This window comes from Pelobates fuscus, chromosome 3 (genome assembly GCF_036172605.1).
Source record: "Pelobates fuscus isolate aPelFus1 chromosome 3, aPelFus1.pri, whole genome shotgun sequence".
Taxonomy (NCBI): Eukaryota; Metazoa; Chordata; class Amphibia; order Anura; family Pelobatidae; genus Pelobates; species Pelobates fuscus.
In genome coordinates this window covers 296,088,215-296,110,263 of record NC_086319.1, presented here as the reverse complement: position 1 = coordinate 296,110,263, position 22,049 = coordinate 296,088,215, and the positions used below count along the sequence as shown (strand labels likewise).

The 22,049-nt window shown below is 43.2% G+C and overlaps 1 protein-coding gene across 4 annotated transcripts in view; it reads left to right on the top strand.

Moving 5' to 3' along the window:
* The window catches only part of PAQR5 (progestin and adipoQ receptor family member 5), a 30,522-nt gene extending 8,790 nt beyond the window's left edge, over positions 1-21,732 (top strand). For 2 of the 4 annotated variants that reach the window (XM_063448719.1, XM_063448717.1), the window contains exons 5-9: positions 14,675-14,801; positions 16,886-16,930; positions 19,709-19,805; positions 20,562-20,706; positions 21,201-21,732. In XM_063448719.1, coding sequence (XP_063304789.1) covers positions 14,675-14,801; positions 16,886-16,930; positions 19,709-19,805; positions 20,562-20,706; positions 21,201-21,442 — 656 coding nt within the window. In that variant the 3' untranslated portion in view covers positions 21,443-21,732. Of the gene's footprint in view, positions 1-14,674; positions 14,802-16,885; positions 16,931-19,708; positions 19,806-20,561; positions 20,715-21,200 lie in introns of those variants that run through there. The other 2 variants (XM_063448718.1, XM_063448720.1) reach the window with 2 other exon arrangements.
* The last annotated feature ends 317 nt before the right edge of the window (positions 21,733-22,049 follow it).

Sequence of the window (22,049 nt, the reverse complement as noted above, 5' to 3'; positions counted from 1 at the left end):
CTTCGTGGTGGGTCTCTTGATTCCTGGCGGGTTTGGTCCCTTGGTCCGTGATTGAGTGATGGTCCTTTCGGTCTGAGGTGTGTATGTCACAGTGTCATTTGTTTGTGGGTGTATCGCTTTTGTATTTTGTGGGTTCTGTAGTGTGTCTGGAGGTGGGCATGTGTTCCTATGTGTAGGCGTGTGGAAGTGAGTTGCTTGTGTGGAGTGGAAATTGCCTCAGCGTTCTGCCATCGTGTCTTGTGGGTTTGGTTGCTTCTCTCTCCTCTCAAGAGTTGCTGGTTTATTTAGCTTCCCAATCTTGGGCAACTGTTCCCTGCGCTCCCGTCTCCCTCTGTTCTAACCGACTAGGCTGCTCTCGGTCCAGTCTTCGAATTGTCCCCCCCCTCCCGTGTTGGTCTGCTCCCGCCAAGTTCCGCGCAGTGCGGTATCGGGCTCATGGTTGGGTAGGTGAGGGCAGGTATGGGCAAGGTAGTGTGGCGTCTGACGAGCACGGGACCCTGTCCCCCCAATCTAAACTATTTAAACTAAGGCCTGTAGTTAGACATATTGCAGGCAATCATAAGGATTTGGATCAGTTATTTATTGTCGAATTAGTCTTGGTGCCTGTCCAGGTACAGCCCAGTCTTCTCAGTTAATTGTAGAAAGTAGATGGGCGGTTGCCTTTTTTATATTGTTCTACGTTATATAATCATGTAATTATATAACTTATTATGTTACTCTGCTTGTGTAACACTGTTGAGCGAGCAGTACTTATAAGTAAGAAAACTATTTAGTATTTCCATGTTTCACTGGCGCCCCAGTGTAAAGTGAAAACCCAAGTTTCTCCCTATTTGGAGGGTGTGACGGTTGTTTTGTGTATTTAGCAATGATGTTGTAGTACTCTGACCCATTGTTCTTCCCTTGTTAAAAAAAAATAAACAAAACGGTGACTATGTATGCAGGCATTCTTTTCATGAACCCACAAACAAAGACTGTTTTGAGGTGTGGATAACTTACACTACAAGGGACTTTTAAACTATTCCCACACGTACCCCACCCCTCCCCACAGATATGTTGTTCTACTGGAAATAGTTGTAGCTTTAGACCTCACAATTTATATTTGTTGAAGCATGCAGTCATGTTTTAGGTTCCTGCTAGACGCCAAGTTCTGATTGCATGTAGGCAGGGATGTATTTACCACAAGGCAAAAAAGGCATTTGCTTAGGGCGGCACTCTTAGGGGGGGGCGCCAAATAATGCCACCCTAAGCTCCTGGACAAATGCCTTGTTTCGTGTTCTGGGGCTGTCCACCTTACTGTGAGTGAGTGTAGCTGTCAGTGTGTGTCTGTGAGTGAGAATGGGTGTGCCTGTGAGTGTGTGTCAGTGTGTGTATGTAATTTTATGTGTATCTGAGAGTGTGTTGATTAAACAGTGTGTGCTTATGACTGTATGTGTGTGCCAATGACTGTGTATCTGTCAGTTAGTGTGTATCAGTGCATGTATCAATGAGGGCATGTGTCTGTCAGTCAAAAAAAAAAACACAAATTGGGGGTGGCAAATTTACATTTAAGGGGGTGCTCAAATGTAGTCGTGCCTAGGGCAGCACAAATCGAAAATATACCACTGCATGTAGGGCGTTATTAAATGTGTACTAACTGAATGAAACTCCTAGCATGTTTTCACATTACAAGATTAAATTGGCCAATAGTCATAAAATTCTAAGGAAAGGCATACTATGTCTGCTTAATTGTTACAAATCATTTATGTTATTATAGTCTCAGATAATTGCCATTTTGAAGGGGCCTGGAAACCCAACACAATGACCCTGCCTGTATCACATACTGGTGTTGCTGGCCGTATACTTGTCCTTCTCTACCTAATGTCCAGTATATTTTATGTGTGCCGTTATTGATTTGTTACTATGTAGATCCGCAACCAGAAATCATTTGGACATATGTTTCGGCCCAGCTACGTGAGTGTCCTGACCAATCAGAATTTTCGAGCATTCCATACGCTTGACATGTAGTGTATCACATTGCTTACCTGGGTATTGGTATGTTGGTTTTATTTCTGTGTTCACTGTAGTGTAGCATACTTTTGGTGTCCTCTGCTTATGTTTTTAAACAGTTGTTCTGATTCTCGGCTATTGATGGCATCTTTGGGTCTTGTTCCATTCACTGATTTCATAAGATAATGAGTATTCAAAGATTTATTAAGGTTGCACTTCCTGTAAAACATAACAAAATCTAAAACTGTATGTGTATAGATCAGATATGAGGGTATATTGTTTTTTTTGTTTTTTTTTTAGCAATATAAACCGCTGTGCTACGGACGATAGTTTGTAATTTAGCAATACAGAAGTTTTAGCATTATATTCACTTTGGTAAATATCCCTATATATCTAACACCCCTGCTCTTATTGTCAGCAGTTTTGAAAAGCTGTGAGAAGGTAAATAAAACCATGGAGAATAAATGGTAAAAATGTATACTATGGGGGCGGGGCCTGACTGCAGAGTGGGACGGTCGCAGGTCTCTGTTGCTCCTGCACTCTACCGCACCAAGAACCGATTCCCGCGGAGCAGAACCTGTGACCCGATTTCTCTTGGCTCCCAAATGACTTGGGGCACCGAGACCTGCACAATGACACCACTCTCGAGGCTCAGCGCACTGTTCCCGCTCGCACAGCCATTGAGGCCTACACACATGGCGGACGCGGGGGAGACGGCCGCTCTCCCGCCGTCCCACCGCAATAGGAGACAAGGCTTGAGCCACCGTTCCCCCCTATGGAACTGGCGGGGGTTATCCCGGTCCCCACCAATCTGACACACGCAGCCACAAGGCATACGACTGCCCACCCTGGCTGGGGCCCTGTCAGTACTGAGCCCAACAACCTGGCGGACGAAATACCAAGGCCTCCACCTACACAACCCCAACTTACCAGCCTGGACCTGATCTTTCAGAAGTTCTGGGACCGGCTGGAAAAACGCCTCGCCAAGACCTCCCTCGTCCATGGAGTGCAGACAGAGGGGAGGGCAAAGAGGAGACGGAGCGGACCGACCCCGAGTAAAGCCTGTACCCTTACGCCCGCAACAACCGCTGTCCGCCCACCCGAGCCGCAGTTCACTAGGGGGCACCCTCTAAAGCTTCAGCCACCTCGCCGGAAGCCCGCCCGCTGCTGGCGGCGGCGAAACACCAGGGCTATCCGCAGCGCCCGTTCAGGGGAAGGCCCAGCTCAATTGCATACCCGAGCCTGTGGCACGCCGAAGCCGACCCACCAAGAAGCTTGGGGCTGGGGAGAGGTCCCTCCTTTCTTACGACTACCCTGCACTCTCCAGATCACCCACGCTCCGACTGCCACGCATCCTATCACGGGCATTGTATGAAGCAGAGACCCGAACACTGGGCCGGCACACGAGACCGATCACCCTACACGAACTGCCGTCGGGAGAGAAAAGTACCACCACAGCTGAGTACTGCCTAATACCCGGGCGGACATTGGCTCTTGGTGACCCAGTCACTTGACCCATGGTCTCATACTTAATGACCCTCTCCAAACTTTGGCTATACCCTTCTATTTTACCATGAAGTAGTCTGGTCTGCTCTCTAAGCCCTTGGCAGCCCTCATAATGGCAGTTGTTTAAACGCTTCTGTGTGTCCCTAGTCAGACCCTAGCATTTAAAGGGGGCTAACCCCCATACACTTGGACTCCAGCTTGTAACCAACCATGTCTTTCCTGAGCAAAACTTAAATTGAACCTGCGTTACTAACTGTTGCAAGAAAGCTAGTATTAGCCTATAACAATTACCCTGACCGTCTCACTAGAATAATCATAAATGCTTATCTAACTTGCTAACCTTATATGTGTTTGCGCTACTAGAAATGTATGTTTAAAGCCTGTAATATAACGCATAGTTTAAAAACAGAGTGATGCCTGAATAGCCTATGAATCCCTCACAATTAGTCGGACGCATCACTGTTGGCTAGTAGTTAACCTGTACTGTTACCTTAAAATATAAAAAGAGGCTGACTCAAGCGGGAGTTTACGCACTGAATATGACTTGTATACCATACGTTTATATGCTCTAACTCCCTGATTTGCATTCTGTACTGTCTTAATCTATGCCTCAATAAAAACAAAGATTGACAACAACAAAAAAATGTATACTATGAATTCATGTTTAACTTATGATGTTTTTTTTTTTTTTATTCACCATGCAATCTACACTCAATGCTTCATAATGACAAAGCAAAAAACAGATTTTTGAAAAATGTGCAAATTTTTTAAAAAGAAAAAAAAACTGATAGTCACTCTTGATGAGTTCCAGAGATCATGTGTGAAGATGGGAGACGACCATTTGCAAAAAAGCACCTAAAGAACTCTTAGGCTGTAAGAACAAGATTATCTAGTGAAACAAAGATTGAACTGTTTTGTCCTCAATTCAAAATGTCATGTCAGGAGGATACTGGGCACCGCTCATCACCTGTGTAACACCATTGTGGTAATAGCATGGTGGTTGTATTATCATGCATTGAAGGTGTTTTTCACCAGCAGGAAATTGGAGACTGGTCAGGGTTGAGGAAAAGCTGAACACAGAAAAATACAAAGATATATCACCAATAAGAATCTGGTGCAGCGTGCTCCGGATCTTAGGTTGGGCCAAAGGTTAATCTTCCAACAATACAATGACCCTAAGCACACCGCTAAAACAACGCAAGAGTGGCTTACAGAGAACTCTGTGCTCCGAAATAAGCGCCAATTTGGAATATCAGGTCCTAGAGCATCTGATTGTGCAGTGCAAGATGTTTCCATATCGCAACCTAAGACTAAAAAGAGCAGGTCCGCAGGGCAAGATGGCGGCGGGGAATCAGGGACTGGTAGTCCAAACTCTACCTCAGAACATCAGGAAACCTGCACACAACTCACAGCAACTTACCTCCAACAAGCCCTCGACGATCTATCAACCAAATTTATATCCTTGCTCAGGAAAGATATTCAAGATTTAGGACGCCTCACCATGCATATGGAATTCAAAATGGATGAATTTGTCTATGCCCACAATGGCATGTTAGATCATGTCCGAACGCTGGAGCAGAAGGTACAAGAGATAGCGATGAAACTCATGGATGTGGAAGACAGGGCATGCCGAAATAATCTTCGCCCTAGAGGGGTCCCCGTAACAGCACTGCCACTGGACCTACCTCTCTATGTCAGAGGCCTGTTACATGCTTATGACCCAGAAAAACCAGCGGACATGCTATTAGTTGACCGAGTACATAAGGTATCTAAACCCAGACATCTGCCAGACACAGTGCCACGAGATGTACTACTGACAACACACTATTTCCACATCAAGGAAATCAAGGAAATAGTGCTCAGTGCCAGCAGAAACAGGGCTCAGCCACTAGAGGAATATACATCGGTGAAAATATTTGCCAATCTGTCTGCAGCCACGCTTTGGAGGCACAAATTGTTCCAGCCGGTGCTCGATATTCTCAAGAACAACTTCATTTGATATAGATGGGGATTCCCTACCAATCTCCTTGTCACGCGGGAAGGCCGCATCAAAGCCCTACAGACGCCAGAGGAAGGCCTACGCAAGATGGCAGAGTGGGGCCTGGTGGGACACCAACCTGTGCAGGCTCCTAAGCCGAGACAGAAAATCTCTATGGAATGGCACACCGTAATGGCCACTACGACCCAAGGCTAAGCGGAACTGTCAAAGAGCCTAAACGGATGCAAGTGTACTTGCTATCTCTAATGTTTACCATCACTGACCCTATGAGGGTGATGAAGGACAATATTACCATACGGGTTCTGAATATTTGAAAAGTTTAATAGTTTAATTCACAAAAAATTAGGTAAAGGTCTGGCAGTCCCTGATATATAGCAAAACCCAACTAACAGAAGGGCACACAATAGTAGGGAATATGAATGTCCATCAAGATATGAATTTACGCTCTTAGTATCACTACAACAACCTAGGGTGGCCCTTAAAATGACACGAGACAACTAGCTATGGCCGCATCGAGCCTAAAGGCAGAGAATGGCCAGGTGATTCCCAGCGGGGGGGCACGTACTTGATCTCCGTGCATAACCGTAAGGTTAAGAAAAACTAGAATATGAAAAAAAAATATATATATATATTATAGGTTTTTTTTTTTATGAGAAAGGAAGGTTTCCAGAAAAAAAAAGTTGGTAATGATCTCATGGGACTGCCTGTCAATTTTGTGTATGTTTATGTACTGTGCTAATCTACTCAGGTTAAGCTGACTGAGCCCCAACTGGTACCCCTATCCAAATATAGAGAACCCCGGCCTTGTTATTGATCCACCAAATCGAGCCCCTAGCCACAACAGGAGATGCGATTCTCTGCTACCCCCATAGTGCGTCCAGTCTGCACTACTTCTCCACGAGAGAACCATTGTACATACTATTATTTAGTTCTCCCAGTTCTACCTGTGTTGCAGTTGCCGGCCCGCCGCGTGGCACGGCTGTGCCCGACCGGCACAGTCTAGCCGACGGCACGAGCTTACCTGCTCGACAGCGAGCCGGCAACCGCTTCCCCGCATCCTCCGGCCGTCGCACCCGGATCCAAAATGGCGCTGACCGCGTGGTCGCACCTAAACATAGCTCCGCCCCCGAAGTTTATACTGACGTGCGCTTGACGTCACAACGTCAACGCGCACGCACGTTTTGGGGTCAGAGGTCGCCCTCTGACCAATCAGACCTCTGAGAGGGATATTTAAATCCCTAGCTCACTCCAGTACCTTGCCCTGTCGTGGTTTCCTGTTCCTGGTTTCCTGAGAGTGCTTTATCATTGTGAGTCTGATTTCCTGGTATCCTGATCTTGGCTTTTCCCTGGTTATTCTGAATTCTGGTTTCCCTGACTTGGCTTGTGTAAATGGTATTGTGTATTTTCTGGCTTCCTTGACCTCAGCTTTCCCTTTGACCATTCTCTGTCTCCAGCGTATTAGTCTGGCCATTCTAAGGTCCGGTTTACGCTCTGTCCTTTTATTTTCCTTTTCTTGCCTATGTATATGTTTACATAGTTTCTGCGTGCTGGACCACACTAGTAGTCGGGACAACCTGTTACTTCCCTTTTAAATTTGATTCTTTCTTACGACCGTCCCAAAATGTAAGAGGCACATCACTTAAAGCACAGCACCACATCGTAAGCCGCCATGAAAACCAAGACCAGCAGCAGGGAGACGCACTATACACAGAACTTCCAGCAGTACATATGACCATCCATATAAAATATGAAAATAGTAACACATTATGTTCGCGGTGCAAACACATCGCACAAAAGACGACTCGTATTAGAGGAAATGCACTTTATAAACAATAGGATATCCAAATTTGGCTTGCAAGATTTTCCCATATAATACCATGATGCAAGACACATGTTTAAATCGAGAGGGGTGTCCTTCTTAATGCATAAATCAATTTATGCCTTCGAACTTCTACAATTAAAAATAGTCAAGGGAGATTTGTTATATTACACTGCATACTCAATGCCCTACCTGTCACTTTGGAAGGGGTCTATGGTCCCAATGTACATCAGCCTAACGTCTTACATAGACTACTCACAAAGTTGCCTCAGACACAGAACACCTCAGTTTGTCTGCAGTGATTTTAATCATGTGCTGGACTCGAGAATAGACACAACAATACCGTGCAAATCTACACGGCACACCACACTCTTAAAGCAAAGTAAAGCTATCACCAAATTATAGATTAAGATTATGTTGTTATGGTGACTGGAGTGTCACTTTTTTATATAGCTAAATAAAAAAAACGTACTATACAAGTATATACATACAACAAAAAGTGTGTTCACGGAGGGCTTTCCTACAGCTCATGCTGGAAGGACGCAATTAAGGAGAGCTCTGTCTGGAGACCAGGCCGCAGCAATGAACTTGAGCAGATCTCAGCGTCCACTAAGCTCAATAGAGCATGGATAGCACCTACAATTATTGTAGGTCTCCCCACATAAGCCACAGGGGCTCGGAGGTCTCTTGTGTGCTCGTCGGAACGCCGAAGAAAGACAGGACCTGCGGCACACAAGTTGGCACCTACAAAGAATCAACCTGCCCAGCACCCAAAACTTCCTCAGAGAGTGACTTGTTGCTCTCAGACACACACCCTGCTATTGAATGCAGACTTCATGCAGATACTGCAAGACCTCCGGGGCACATTGCAATCAGATTTTTTTTTACAACCTAGCCATAGACATAAGACCAGATAAAAAGAGAGAGAACAAACTGCCTGGAAGGGAAACTAGATGAATTGTGCTAAGCACACAATGAGGTAGTTAACAAGTTGACCACCACAGAAGCTAATCCTAAACAAATTTGGTTGAACACTGGCAGATGCGGAGGACAGATCTTGCATATCAGATGGGTCCCCGAGACTGTCACAGCAGAAGATCTGCTGGAATACCTATGCCCCCTGTTCCATGCGATAATGCCCAAATCTCCTGAGTTGGGCTGGCTTCTTGATTGAGCGCTGCGGAACCTCTCAGCAGATTTACCAAATCAAAGGTCAAAGAGACCTTAATGTCCGCGGCAACAAAAGCACCCAACTTACATTACCCATTCCAAGACCTTGCCCTGCATGCTTTCCTATCCACAGCCACAATGGCATGAAGAAAAGAATACATAAACATCACCAAGTCAACTATAAATCAATTATTTATTTATAAAATATTTTACCAGGATGGATACATTGAGATTTCTCTCATTTTCAATTCATGTCTTGTGTCCACAAAACATTGCATCAATACAATAGGATATAATATTACAAAAATACAATATACAAACTATAAATATATATATAAATGTAATACATAACTGGCAATAAATATATTCAACCATGACCTGTGCATTCTGTGCTGAGGTATATTGCCATAGATCTCTTAAAAGATATTAGATTGAATGAAGATTTGACTGTGTCCCTGAGGTTATTCCATAATTGCGATGCTCCGTAGGAAAAGGAGGATCGAGCCACTTTATTTTTGTATTGCTGCATGCTTAATATCGTGCTATTACTGGATCAGAGGTTATAAGAGGTGGGAACAGCTGAGGAGAGAATTCTACTCAGGTAGGGTGGGAGCTTCCCAGAAATTCTCTTATGCACAAGGCTGGAAAGATGAAGAGTGCGTCGGGGTTCCAGCGGCAGCCAGTTTAGCTCTTCTAACATGTCACAGTGGTGGGTAAAGTAATTACATTCTAGTACAAAGTGGCAGAACGAATTATAAAGTTTAAAGTTTATTAAGGTGGGTTAGCGGTGTGTGTGCATACACTACATTCCTATAATCAATGACCGGCATTAGTATTTGTTGCACTATCTGTTTCCTTACCGTAGGGCTTAGGCAGGATTTGTTTCTGTACAGGGCACCTAGTTTTGGATAAAGTTTTGAAGAGATTTTTTTTTCAATCATTGTAACTATAAATTGGCTATTCAATAAAACATCTGGTATGGCTCACTTTGAACAGTTGCATCCCCTGTGGATGGTCTGCACTTGCTGAAATCATGGAATCTACTAGCAGAAGAGCATTTAGAAGCCTCTGTGCTTCCCAATGTGCAATCCAACTGGAAAAAAGCTGGTAATACCGCATGAACACAACACATAGGCCAATGGAAATTAACTTTTTTTTTTTGCATCAGCATACAGACAAAGGTGTGCTTACTGTTTTTCTTTGTTTTGCATTAACCATTTCTGACATAGGAATGTGTTTAGATTAGCTTAATTATCTGATAAGTTGATGAGGTTCTCATAGTACTGTATAGTTAATGAGAACACTGCATAAATGTAAAAAAAAAAAAAATTAAAAGACCAGTATTTCGGCTGCACAAAAATGAGACACAGACCTAATAAGGCATCAGATTCAGAGGCAAACACTGGCGATTTAGAGAGACCAGCGATTTTAGTGTATGCAAGTGAGCAGAGGGAATACGGCTAGTGGGGGGGAAAAAAATTGGAGAGGCCCCGCTTTTCTCTTATGGTCCAATTATTTTCTATCTGCTTCAATAGCCTAGCGCTTTGTTTGTTCTGTGTTTCCTTTATGGTTGCTTTGTATGCTTTTCGTACCATTTGTTCCATTGGCAAACAGCAACTGATGCCAAACATACCAAATTTTAAGGGCCACTCATACCAACTTACGTTGGGTATGTCCAAGAACCAATTCTCAACCACCACTCATCTCCCCCCTACCCCCGAGAACAGCAACAAAGGAGTATACAAACTATTCAGTATACAACCACTTTAATGTCTAGAGCTCAAACAAAAATACCACACTGTTACTAAACAACCTTGCATGTGCTATATGATAACACTGTTTCATGATCTGCTAAGTATCAAACCCTATGTTTCCCTCCACATTGAATCAGAGGACTCACACACAAGCACACTGACTGATAAGGACATAGATGAATTTTATTTATTTTTTATTTTTTTATATATTCTTTATTTTTGGTAGTGCATAGTATAACATACAGGAATACGTAGACATTTTTCAGAGTTAAGAATAGCAAAAGCAAGTCAAACAATGTCAAGAATACTGCACTTTTTGTTGTAAAAAATACATACATACAGGCATTAGCGATACAATTCCACAGATGAATTTTTAGATGACGTTTCCCTACCGAAGATGAACCCAAACCAAGCCACCTCCCTGAATTTCCCAATAACCTCAGATTAAAATTATCTTCGCAATTAAATCACTGCGAGACAATAAAGCCATTAGATGGATTCACAAACTTGTATTCCGCAAGTTTGCAGATGTTCTTGTACCTTACCTGACAGACCTGTTTAACCTATTTTGAACATCAGGCCAGATCCCCCGAGAAATGTTAATTTCATCACATTAATTATCACCCTCCCAAACCCAAGCCAATTAAAGCACGTGGTAATTTACACCCTGTATCTCTTTTAATTGCACACGTGAAACTTAATGCAAAATATTTGACCCCTAGATTGATCAAATCCTATCTTTGCTGGCCTTGGCTGAACAGGCAGGCTTTGTTCTGCACAGATAAGTGTCTGACAATACTAGTAATGTGCTCAATCTCACTAATGTAATCAGACACAAAATATCCGAAGCCTGTAAGTCTCTTTGGACGCTGAAAAAGTGTTTGATTCTATCACCTGGAACTATGTGAAGAAAGCATTGCCCATATGCATACCCCAAATCCCTATGCATATTTAGACAAGTGGAGTTTTTTTGTTTCACTCCAATGGCCATTAGGTGTAAGTCCACAAACTAACAATTCACCTAGCTTCCTTTAGCTTCAGACAAAAAATCTCTATGAAGATAAAGGGGTATTTTTCTCTTTACCCCTACATACTTATTAACCCCAATAGGGTTAACCATATTTGACCTTCCCCAGACCTTTATAACTTCGATCCTATGCTTAATCTGTGCCCCATTAACCAAAGCCATGACTGCAGGCTTTTATCGCACACCTTCCCATTTACAAATGGCACCAGACAGGGCTGCCACCTTTCCCTCTAAATTTCATCCTTGCCTTGGAACCGCTAATATTTAAAATAAAGCACTCCATTTTTGGCATAGCCACACTGGGAAATATACAAGTATTTTTGCTTTTTACAGGCAATGTTTTGGTCACCCTAACTAATCCAACTAGCTCCTTACCACAACTTACCTAGAGATTTTAGAATCATTTGGAGCAGTTTTCATATTATCACAATAATGTGACCAAAACACAAGCTCTTCTCATAAATTTAACTAAACACTGTGACAATTCTCCCAGAGAAATTCCCATTCGATTGGTGTTCTTTCACCTAGTCTTACATAGGCGCAAAACTTACTGCACCCCGCAACTCCCCCATTACAGAGAACCACACAAAACTCCTCACCAAACTGCACATCCTATATGCCCAATGGTCTAAAGTAGAACTCTCCTGGTTCGATTGTATACACACAACCAAGATGAATGCTCTTCCACTCATTTTATACTTATTTCGGGCACTGCCAAATAGCCTACCCCCATTGTTGACCCAGAGATTCCAATCACAAATGAACTCGTTCATCTGAAAAAGACAACCACTGAGGGTGAGTCATCACATTATCTGAACCAGTTCCAGAGGAGGTAGCTTAGGAGTACAGGACTTGTGACTTTACTGTTACGCCTCCATAACTGCTCAGGACTTGTTCTGTATTTTGCACATTGTTGCTACTCTCCATTACTGATAACGTTTTAGCGGTGGTAATATAAAAAGTGACACACAAGGGGTAAGGAAGAACACAGGCACAAAAGGAATAAGAGTTTATGAGACTCTCAAATAATTTAGTAGAGCGATACAAGAGAATGAGGGGGTGAGTAGCAGAGCCAGATTACTGATAAGACTGAATAGGTGGCCGTCTTGGGCCAAGGCCTGGAGCTCTGGCTCAGGCGGTGAGGAGCCTTTCTTGATCTGGCAAGGAGATCAAAAATCTCCCTCCTTGACCCTTTGCCCCCACACCTGCTTGATAGAGTTGGATCTGCACCAATATCAGATGCAAATCCCTTTAAGAGCTCGGTCGCTTTCTCTCAAGACTTCTCAGTGACACAGAGTTCTGCAGCCAGTGAGTGAGTGCCAAAGGTGAGGGAAGTTTTTAAAGTGATCTGTAACTGATGTTACAATCCTCTCCCCTCCGGACCACCAGGGAAAGGTAAGCAAGAGCGGGCAATACACACACTCCAACACTACTGTGGTGGAGCTCCCGTACTCTGACAGTGTACCACCGCCAAATCCGCTTTCTAGGACGCTGGAACCCTTCAGCCCCAGTTGCCAAAGCTTTACTGGGGTCTCTCTGGAACTCTTCTTTCTTACTAGGCTGCATCTCTCTTCTACCAGGTACGTATCGTCCCCTCTGGCTTTACCTCCTCAGGTCTTTTCACAGGCAGGCATCCACACCTCTGCCTGCACTGTGACCAGATAATGCCTTTACAAAGGCACTTGTGGTTCTCAGGCCTAGCTCTCTTTTTACTTTGTCCTGGGCTACAGGAATCACGCAGCCAGCCAACAGTAACAACAACTCTGGGATCCCTAAACAAATCCACACAGAACACACACAGTTTTAAATGGAATTAACACACCCAGCTTTATTTTAACCCAGGACTAGCCCATATGTGCATAACCTATATGACAAACTCAATATAATACAAATAACCAAATCATATCGAAAAACATATAGGATCTTATAGCCTATTTATAAAGCGGTGGGGAAGTTACTAACAAGTTATTTCTCCTATTCAAAATATGCAAGTCTACCTGAATATGTACATTAACAAGTCTTGCTAGTGCATGTAGGTGTTTCAGGATCCCTACAACCAACAGATGGCGCTCTACAGGCTCCACAGCCAAATCCACTTAGTTTGTTGAGAGTAGCAGCAGGACAGGAGAGCATGCAAAACATTTAACGCCAAACAACCATGTTACACCCACCCTGCACTCACAATGGGCACAGGGTGACTTAAACATAGGAGTTATTCATGGATCTAATTCAAGTGTCCATCTTATGCTCCCAGTGATGGTGACTACTGTCGCATGACATACATACAACACTTGGTCACACTCAAACTACCTTACACACACAACACACAAATGCTTAAACTCTACCACACACAACACTAAACCAGTGCGCACAGAAAGGGAAACGTAGCCTCGCACATGCAGCTCTCAGCCTCCTTCATACACACTACACCCCCCCCCCCCACACACACACACATCACTCACAGAACTGAGCCCAGTGTTCTAGGAGAGAGACCCAATCTGGCATCTTACCTAGGATACTGTCTGTGGGGCCATATAACCAATGTATGCATCTGCATCTCAGTAAACTCTTATATTGTTATTACTGTGGTGAGAGAATGAGGAACTGTTACTTCCAATTTAAGGAATGACCTGTGTAATGATCAGGTCCAGATATGACCATCATATTTTTTGCCTGTTTCATAATCATTCATCTGGAAATCTTCACACTATCTGAATAGCTTACTCAATCGATTTTCCTGCTTCCTACACCTCTCCCATCCATCAGTTCAATTTCAGCACTTTATTTGCGGGTCTACATTCTTTGCGGTAGTAACATTACTGCAGATTTGTGATTTCTGTGGGAAAAGCAAGTCTTATGGCTTGACTGGTGTGCAGATTTTTGTTGAACATTGTATGAACTATTCAAAAAATAAAGCGAGTTTAGAGGTCTACTGCAATAGCATTCGACAAATCTGAAATAATCTTGAAATCTCCGAAAAGATCCACTTCTCTAGTTACAAAAAACTTTAACATAAACAACTGCATTAAATACGTGTTATCGTTATATCACTCCGTTGGTAATTAAAAAAAAATAAAATTAGAATCATTTTGTGTTCGTCCTGGAAAAACAATATGTAAATAAACAAACACTATTGACTGCCTAAAGGAAGTTAACCTGCATGCAGGTATCGTGTGCGTTTTAAAGATGAATTGTGATACAGACTTTGTATTTACTGAAGTGCATTTCAGATTGAGCAGTAGCTAAAATGAAATCTTAGCTGACAGAGAATTGGCCATTGTCGCTATTTTGACCGTACATGTGAAATTCCGTTTGAATTCACCATGAATTCTCACATTCGTGGATATTCCTGTTAGTGTAATCTAGTTCATGATATATTGCTGTGGCTCATGTCTTTGTTTTCTAATCTATAGGATCAGCCATTGCTTACTCGACATATGTGTTTCCGGATCGGTGGGTGAATAGCCTTTTCCATCAGTGGTTTGTGACGTGTGCTGTGCTGAATACCATTATCTGCACTGGGATGGCCTGTTACTCTAGGTAAGACTGGGATGCACAGCCATGGCAGTGGAACATAGATTTTGTTTGGATTATTTTGAGAGGTTTATTCCTGCACAGAAATGGTCACTGTGTCATGCTTTAATTTGAATGTTGTCAGATTCTGCGCCTCTTCCTTCAGCTATCCCCAGGGCTATGCTCGTGGCTCCTAAATGTTAGTATGTAGTATAACACGATCCACCCCACCACACTGTCTTTATAATCTCTGACTGCTGGGCAAGGTCCGAATGTTTTAAGTAAGGTTGGGATTATAGAGTTTGCTATAGCACTGCATGTTAAATAGGTTAATGTTTGGGTTACGAGTAGGACCTTGGTTAAATTTAGATAATGTTAGAGTCAAGCTTACATGTTGTGTTTAGAGATGCAGTTACAGCTCAGATTCGGGTTAGAATCTGATTTGGGATTAGATTAGATTTAGCACTAACCAAGGTTTTTTTGTGCAACATTCCAGACTGTGTAAATCATTGAGATTCTCAGGGGGCAGTAAGTGTTGGGGCAAATTGAAGTGTGCATAATTAAACCATACTCGTACATTGGTTCACCCCTGAGATCCATACTCGTACATTGGTTCACCCTACTCGTACATTGGTTCACCCCTGAGATCCTCATTAGATTTATGCTTAATTATTTAATTGGACCATGACGTGTTTGAAAAAGGTATTGCCTGTATAAATAACAATCACAAGAAGTGGTCTATGTAGCACTGCACGAAGGCCAATGGTAGTTTTGCATGCCAGAGTATTGTAATACAAAGTGAATGATGGCTGTGAACTCTGAAGGTCATCCAAAGCTTTGCTATCTCTGACACTTATTTACCATCAACAACTTCTTAGCATCCAGATAATAAATCGGTATTTAGTAAATATCCCCGTCAGTATCGTTATAGGTCCACTATATGTTTCCAATACAAAATTAGCCAAATCGAAGAATAGCCCACGGAAAGAAAACGCATGTATACATCTGAAAACCATTAAAGGACCACTCTAGTGCCAGGAAAACATACTCGTTTTCCTGGCACTAGAGTGCCCTGAGGGTGCCCCCACCCTCAGGGACCCACTCCCGCCGGGCTCTGGGGGGAGGAAGGGGTTAAACTTGCCTCTTTCTCCAGCGCCGGGCGGGGAGCTTTCCTCCTCTTCTTCCTCGCGACGTCATCGGCTGAATGCGCATGCGCGGCAGGAGCCGCGCTCGCATTCAGCCGGTCGCATAGGAAAGCATTCATAATGCTTTCCTATGGACGCTTGCGTGCTCTCACTGTGATTTTCACAGTGAGAAGCACGCAAGCGCCTCTAGCGGCTGTCAATGAGACAGCCACTGGAGGCTCTGGAGGCTGGATTAACCCTCAGTATAAACATAGCAGTTTCTCTGAAACTGCTATGTTTATAAAAAAAAGGGTAAAAGCTAGCTGGACCTGGCACCCAGACCACTTCATTAAGCTGAAGTGGTCTGGGTGCCTAGAGTGGTCCTTTAACTACATTTGCATGATGTTCCTCCTACAATTCATGCTTTAGTGAATAACCCTGAATGTTTAAAGGAATACTCCAAGCACCATAACCACTACAGCGTGGACTGATCTTTTATTGGCTCTCCTAAGCTAAAGCTAAGCCTTGCAAGCCCAGCTCATTGGCTGATAGCGTTGTTTGTTTGCTCTCAGCTCCAGGCAAGCTCAGAGCATTATACAAAATAAACAAAAAACGGTATACCATGCCCAGTGTTATTGTGCAAACTTTATACATACATTTGTCATTGGGTTATTCCAACAGTTCAGAGCATTGCCGCTTTCAATAGAGAATCGGGCAGACCCCAGGTAAGTTGTCAAACATGAGGGAGACGCGCGTAATGAGATTACTAGCACCATAACCACTACAATGTGATGTAGTGGTTATGGTGCTTGGAGTGCTCCTTTAAGTGTAAGCAGCCATGCCCTTTTTCTGCAATGGTACAGGTTCATTCCTTTTGGTTTGGTTTGGATTGTGTTTGATGTTTTTGTTGGGCTTACTAGGTGTACTTGGGTCCTTTGGAAACCTGAATGGTTTCTGATATCTTGCTTCTATAACTGTCCCCGACAGGCTGGGAGCTCCCCTTCTGCATTATAACCAGCTTCTGATAGAAAGGTAAAATGTGATCAGGAAGCTGGTGAGACTTTATCTTGGCCTCTAGGCTGTGACTACTAACCATACTTGATCTAAATGTGACGTCGATAATCTGCTTGACATTCAGTTCATTCACCCGTAGGATATTAAATTAGATCATCCTTTAAAAATCTGCTTGCTAAATCAAAACCCATGAACTTCTTCTAATTTGCTTCAGCAGAATGAATGTACTTTGTGAGGGATTGACTCGGAACGGTAATTCTGGAAACATTTTAAAATGGATTTAAATGGGATTTTCTTTTAGATTTTAATTAGATTGGATTTTCTATTAGATTTTCAAAAACATACACAAAGTACTTAAGGTGTAAAAACGTGTTCTAAAGTTAAAAAAAAGGACATTTCTTGTATGCAAAGGTATTTATCTCCAGATGCATCACTTGGTAGGAGCTGGTTGGCAACAGTTACAGTTTAAGAGAATTACCGTATATAAGGAACAGAAAAAAAATCAATTTAATGTCTCATCCCATATCTTACACCATCGTGCAGGCTCCAGCTCCAGGCTGTCCCCCCACTAGAGATAAGGCTGCCCCCTGCCCAAGGTAAGCCTCAGGAATGGGGGAATACTTTGTAGTTTGTTTATTTTAATCAAAAAGGTTTGGGGTTTTTTGTTTTGTTTTTTTAATCAGCCCCTGTGCCCCTCTCTGGTGCCCCTGCCCCCCCACTCTATAGCACCTGTCCGACCCTCTATAGCCCCTGTGCCCCCCTCTGGTGCCCCTGCCCCGCCTCTATAGCCCCTGTCCGCCCCTCTATACACCCTGTGCCCCCTCTGGTGCCCCTGCCCCCCCCTCTATAGCCCCTTTCCGCCCCTCTATAGCCCCTGTGCCCCCCTCTGGTGCCCCTGCCCCCCCTCTATAGCCCCTGTCCGCCCCTCTATAGCCCCTGTGCCCCCCTCTGGTGCCCCTGCTCCCCCCCTCTATAGCCCCTGTCCGCCCCTCTGGTGCCCCTGTCTGCCCCTCTATAGCCCCTGTGTCCCCCTCTGGTGCCCCTGCCCCCCCTCTATAGCCCCTGTCCGCCCCTCTGGTGCCCCTGCCCCCCGCTCTATAGCCCCTGTACGCCCCTCTATAGCCCCTGTGCCCCTTCTACTTTACCTGTACCCCCTTACTACCACTGCGCCCCCCTACTGCCCATGTGCACCCCCTACGGCCCCTGTGCCCCCTCTACTCCACCTGTACCCATTTAAAGCCCATGTGCACCCCCCACTGCCCTTCTTTAGTAGATGCACGCTGAGCTACATATCAAGTGTGGGGACATAAAGGAGAGTTTTGGACTTCCAATAGTTTTATAGTTTTTTTAAAATGATTTGGTGTTGGTAAATATGAGAATAGCAAATCGGGTTAAAATCCAGTCATTTACCAAATTTTATCGACCTGGACAAAATTCGGTGCTTAAGGGACAATATAAGCACCCAGACAATTTCATCTCATTGAAGTAGTCTTGATGCAGTGTCCCTGTTCCCTTAAATCTGCAATGTAAAACAACTGCAGTTTTAGGGAAACTGCAATATTTACATTGCAGGGTTAACACTGCCTCTAGTCACGGTCTACCAGCCGGCCACTAGAGGTGCTTCCTGCAATTTGAAGAAGTTTGACTCCTTGGCTTTGCATGAGGACGTCAAGCATCTTTAAAATCTCCATAGGAAAGCATTGAGTCAATGGGGAAGGCCCAATGCGCCCATGGCGATTGCCGCAGATGCGGATCAGGTTCCCCATAGACTGAAGTTGGAGAAGGTGGACCTCGGCACTGGGTTTAGGTTAAATGTTTACAATGGTTATTTAACTCTTTACTTACTGGGGCTGAGGGATATTATAGTATTAGGAATACAGCTTTGTATTCTAGCACTATAGTTTTCCTTTAGTGAGTAACCCCCGTAATGTATAATTTGGAGGTCTTTCTCTTCGTCCCAAGAAAGCAAACTAATTCTCTAAACTCATCCAGAGCGCCATTTATTATTTGCTTACTTTATCACCAGTACCAATGTAGATCATCTCCACGCCTCTCTTAATAATCTATTCACTATATCAAAGGAGTAATCAAACAGGCTACTTGAAATTTGGCAAAATTAGTTTAAATACTCAGTGCGGAATATACAATCTGTCTTTTCTTTAAATTATCTCAGTAATTGAGACCCCTAACAACACAGAAACAATGCGTCCTGTCTGTTATCCAGATACATACCTAGTCCTCCTCTGATATAGGGAGAAAAAAATATACACCTAAGAACAAAGGTAGTTTGAAACATTTTACACATGTGTTCCTGTACAAACACTTGGTGTGTTTGAATAAAGCTGTTCAAATAATTCTCTGTTAAAGGTACAATTTTTTTTTTTTTCTTGTTGGAGTGCCCTTCGGCGACCTGACAAGTAAAGTTTAATAACTTATAACTTTTTTTTCCCTTTTTTGTTAACTGTATTGCCAGAGTTTACCTAGTGATGCCACAGCCACAGCAGGTGAATAATTATACAAACGACTTTTCAACACTTACAAATTAAAGCTATTTTGGGTGGATCAAACCAAATAATAATCCTATTGAAATCCATTTTAATGCCAGTGGCTACGCTATAAAATGTTGAAGAATGAAAGGGATGAACATTTTTGCAAAGTAATTCCTCTTGCTTTCTAGTCGTGCTGTTTTAAATGTCAATATCTTCATCAATCTTTGTCAATAAATTCTCTGTGCTGTCTGCTCAACGCCTAACCATACTTTCCAAGAGCTTAAACGCGATCTGTCTTTGTTTGCAGGTTCCCGGAAGTGGCGCGTCCACGGTTCAGTAAGGTTTTGCGCACAACAGCCTTTGGATATCCATACTTTTTTGACACAATCCCCTTGTTCTACAGGGTATGAAGCTGTGTGCAAATTGAAATTTGAAAACTGTGGTGAAGACACTAAGATACATTGGTGATCCATCAAATCAGCTAGTCCCTGTAGAGTGTATATATATATATATATATATATATATATATATATATATATATATATATATATATATATATGTGAAATGCATTTAAAGACCATGTTCAGAGTATAAACCGGACACAAATTTCCATTAGCGATTGGTGAGTGAAAGTTCACTCCTGGACTCTCCAGACTTGCAGTGGCAAGTAGCGTATAAGCCTGTTGAGTAGCCTAGGACCTGGAGTTTTCAGCCTTGGAAGCATGCATTAAATGTCATTGGTTCCCATCCCACACACATACACCATTCTGCCATTCTGGGGTCAAGAAGGATGCTTTTCAAAAGCAAAATTGGTGCTTCCAACTGGTTTATGTCTTCTTTAGGGTCAATATAAGATATATTTGCCTGAAGCTCAAGGAAGCAAGGTTGTTAAGCCAAATAAACTTTCAATTGATTTGCCAACTTGGCTATTTTGTTCGTAAACTTTGCAAATAGTTTTTGAGTTCACTTGAAGTGAACACCATAGAGATATCCAATACTGATCACTGTGCTCTGCTTTTTATGGTGTGCTTTTTGTTTTACCTTGCCAGTTGTTTACTTTAAACAGCAGATTAGAGTTCTGCTGTTGTTCCAGTAAGACATGGATCTATGGTTCTATCAGGTTTTGCTGTAGATTTAATCTCTGATCTATTTCTATACAGCTGTTCCTGTGCTCAGGTAGTGACTGCACACAGAATGCTACGGTAACCTTGCACATTGGGCACACTTTCCTGGCATTACTCACTGGTTTTCTCTTTGCCACCCATCTCCCAGAGAGACTGGCCCCTGGACGTTTTGATTATGTGGGTGAGTGATTGCAGCCGATTATAATATCCTTTGCTTGTGGAATCTCATCCTGCCCTCTTCTGAACTTTCTTTAGGGTATTCACATCCCAATTTCCTCCAATACTTAAAAATCGCAATATGAGCCCAATTTGCACAGCACATCTCAAGATGAACTGTTTACCATATTATAGTGCCCTATTGAGTTATAATCACTGTCACACAATATGAACATTATCAACATTCAGCAGCCACCTCTGTCATTGGTCATGGGTTTCCCAGCCTGCACTAAATATTAGGATAATAAAAAAAAATTGTGGCTAATATTTAGGATAATTTTAATTATTGTAAGCTTGTCTGTTTTAATCTCCCAGGCATTAATTCCAGGTATGAGCAATAAGCATGGAATTCTAAATAGAATATCGTCACTCATAGCTATGAATTGGAGAATATCCTACATCTGCAGAGACTATAAGCACGTGACTAAGTAGTGTTTGTATTTTTTTTCTTTTGCACAGGTCATAGTCACCAGCTTTTCCATGTGTGCGCTATCTTGGGCACTTACATCCAGATGGAAGCACTTATTATGGACATGAATCTGCGTCGGAGCTGGTTCGAGAAAAATGGCAGCTTGCCTTCCTTATCCAGCACCTTGGGAGCATGGAGCTTGGCCCTGGCCCTCAGTCTCCTGCTGGTCATTGGATTCTCATGGGCTCTGTACTGGAAACCAGAGCCAGAGAAAAAAAAGAGACGCATGTGAACTGCTCAGATTTAAATTTCCTCGATGAGTCTAACTATATAAGAAAGTACGCGGTATGAGTGAGCGCAAACAGATCCGTTTGGTTGTCCATGTCAGTGGCATGTTATCCTGGTTTTTCTGCTTGGCTTTCCTGAAAATCCTAAAAATGCAATGAATAGCCAAGAGAGGGAAAGCTGCTGATGTCTTATTGCTCACCTGTAATAGCAAAGACTCACCCAAATGACTTTACTACCGTAACTTATTGTGGACCTATGCAGACATGACCACAAGCACTTACTGATGCCAGGTTAGCAGTTTCTTCTATATCACCAATTCAAGTGACCTTTATTAATTTTTCTCATTATTCTCCTGAAATCATGTTCATCACTCAGACAGCTCTGGCCAAACTGGACGCAGGGCCGGCCTTAGGGGTGTGCGAGCTGTGCGGCCGCACAGGGCGCCATGGAGCAGGGGGCGCCGTGCGGCCGCACAGCCGATAAAAAAAAAAAAAAAAAAAAAAAAAAAAAAAATTTTTTTTTTTTTTTTAAATTTGCAGCGGGGGCGGAGCTAAAAGCGCCGGAAAACGGCTGCAGGGGAAGCAGGAAGGAGTCCCTGCTTCCCCACCAAA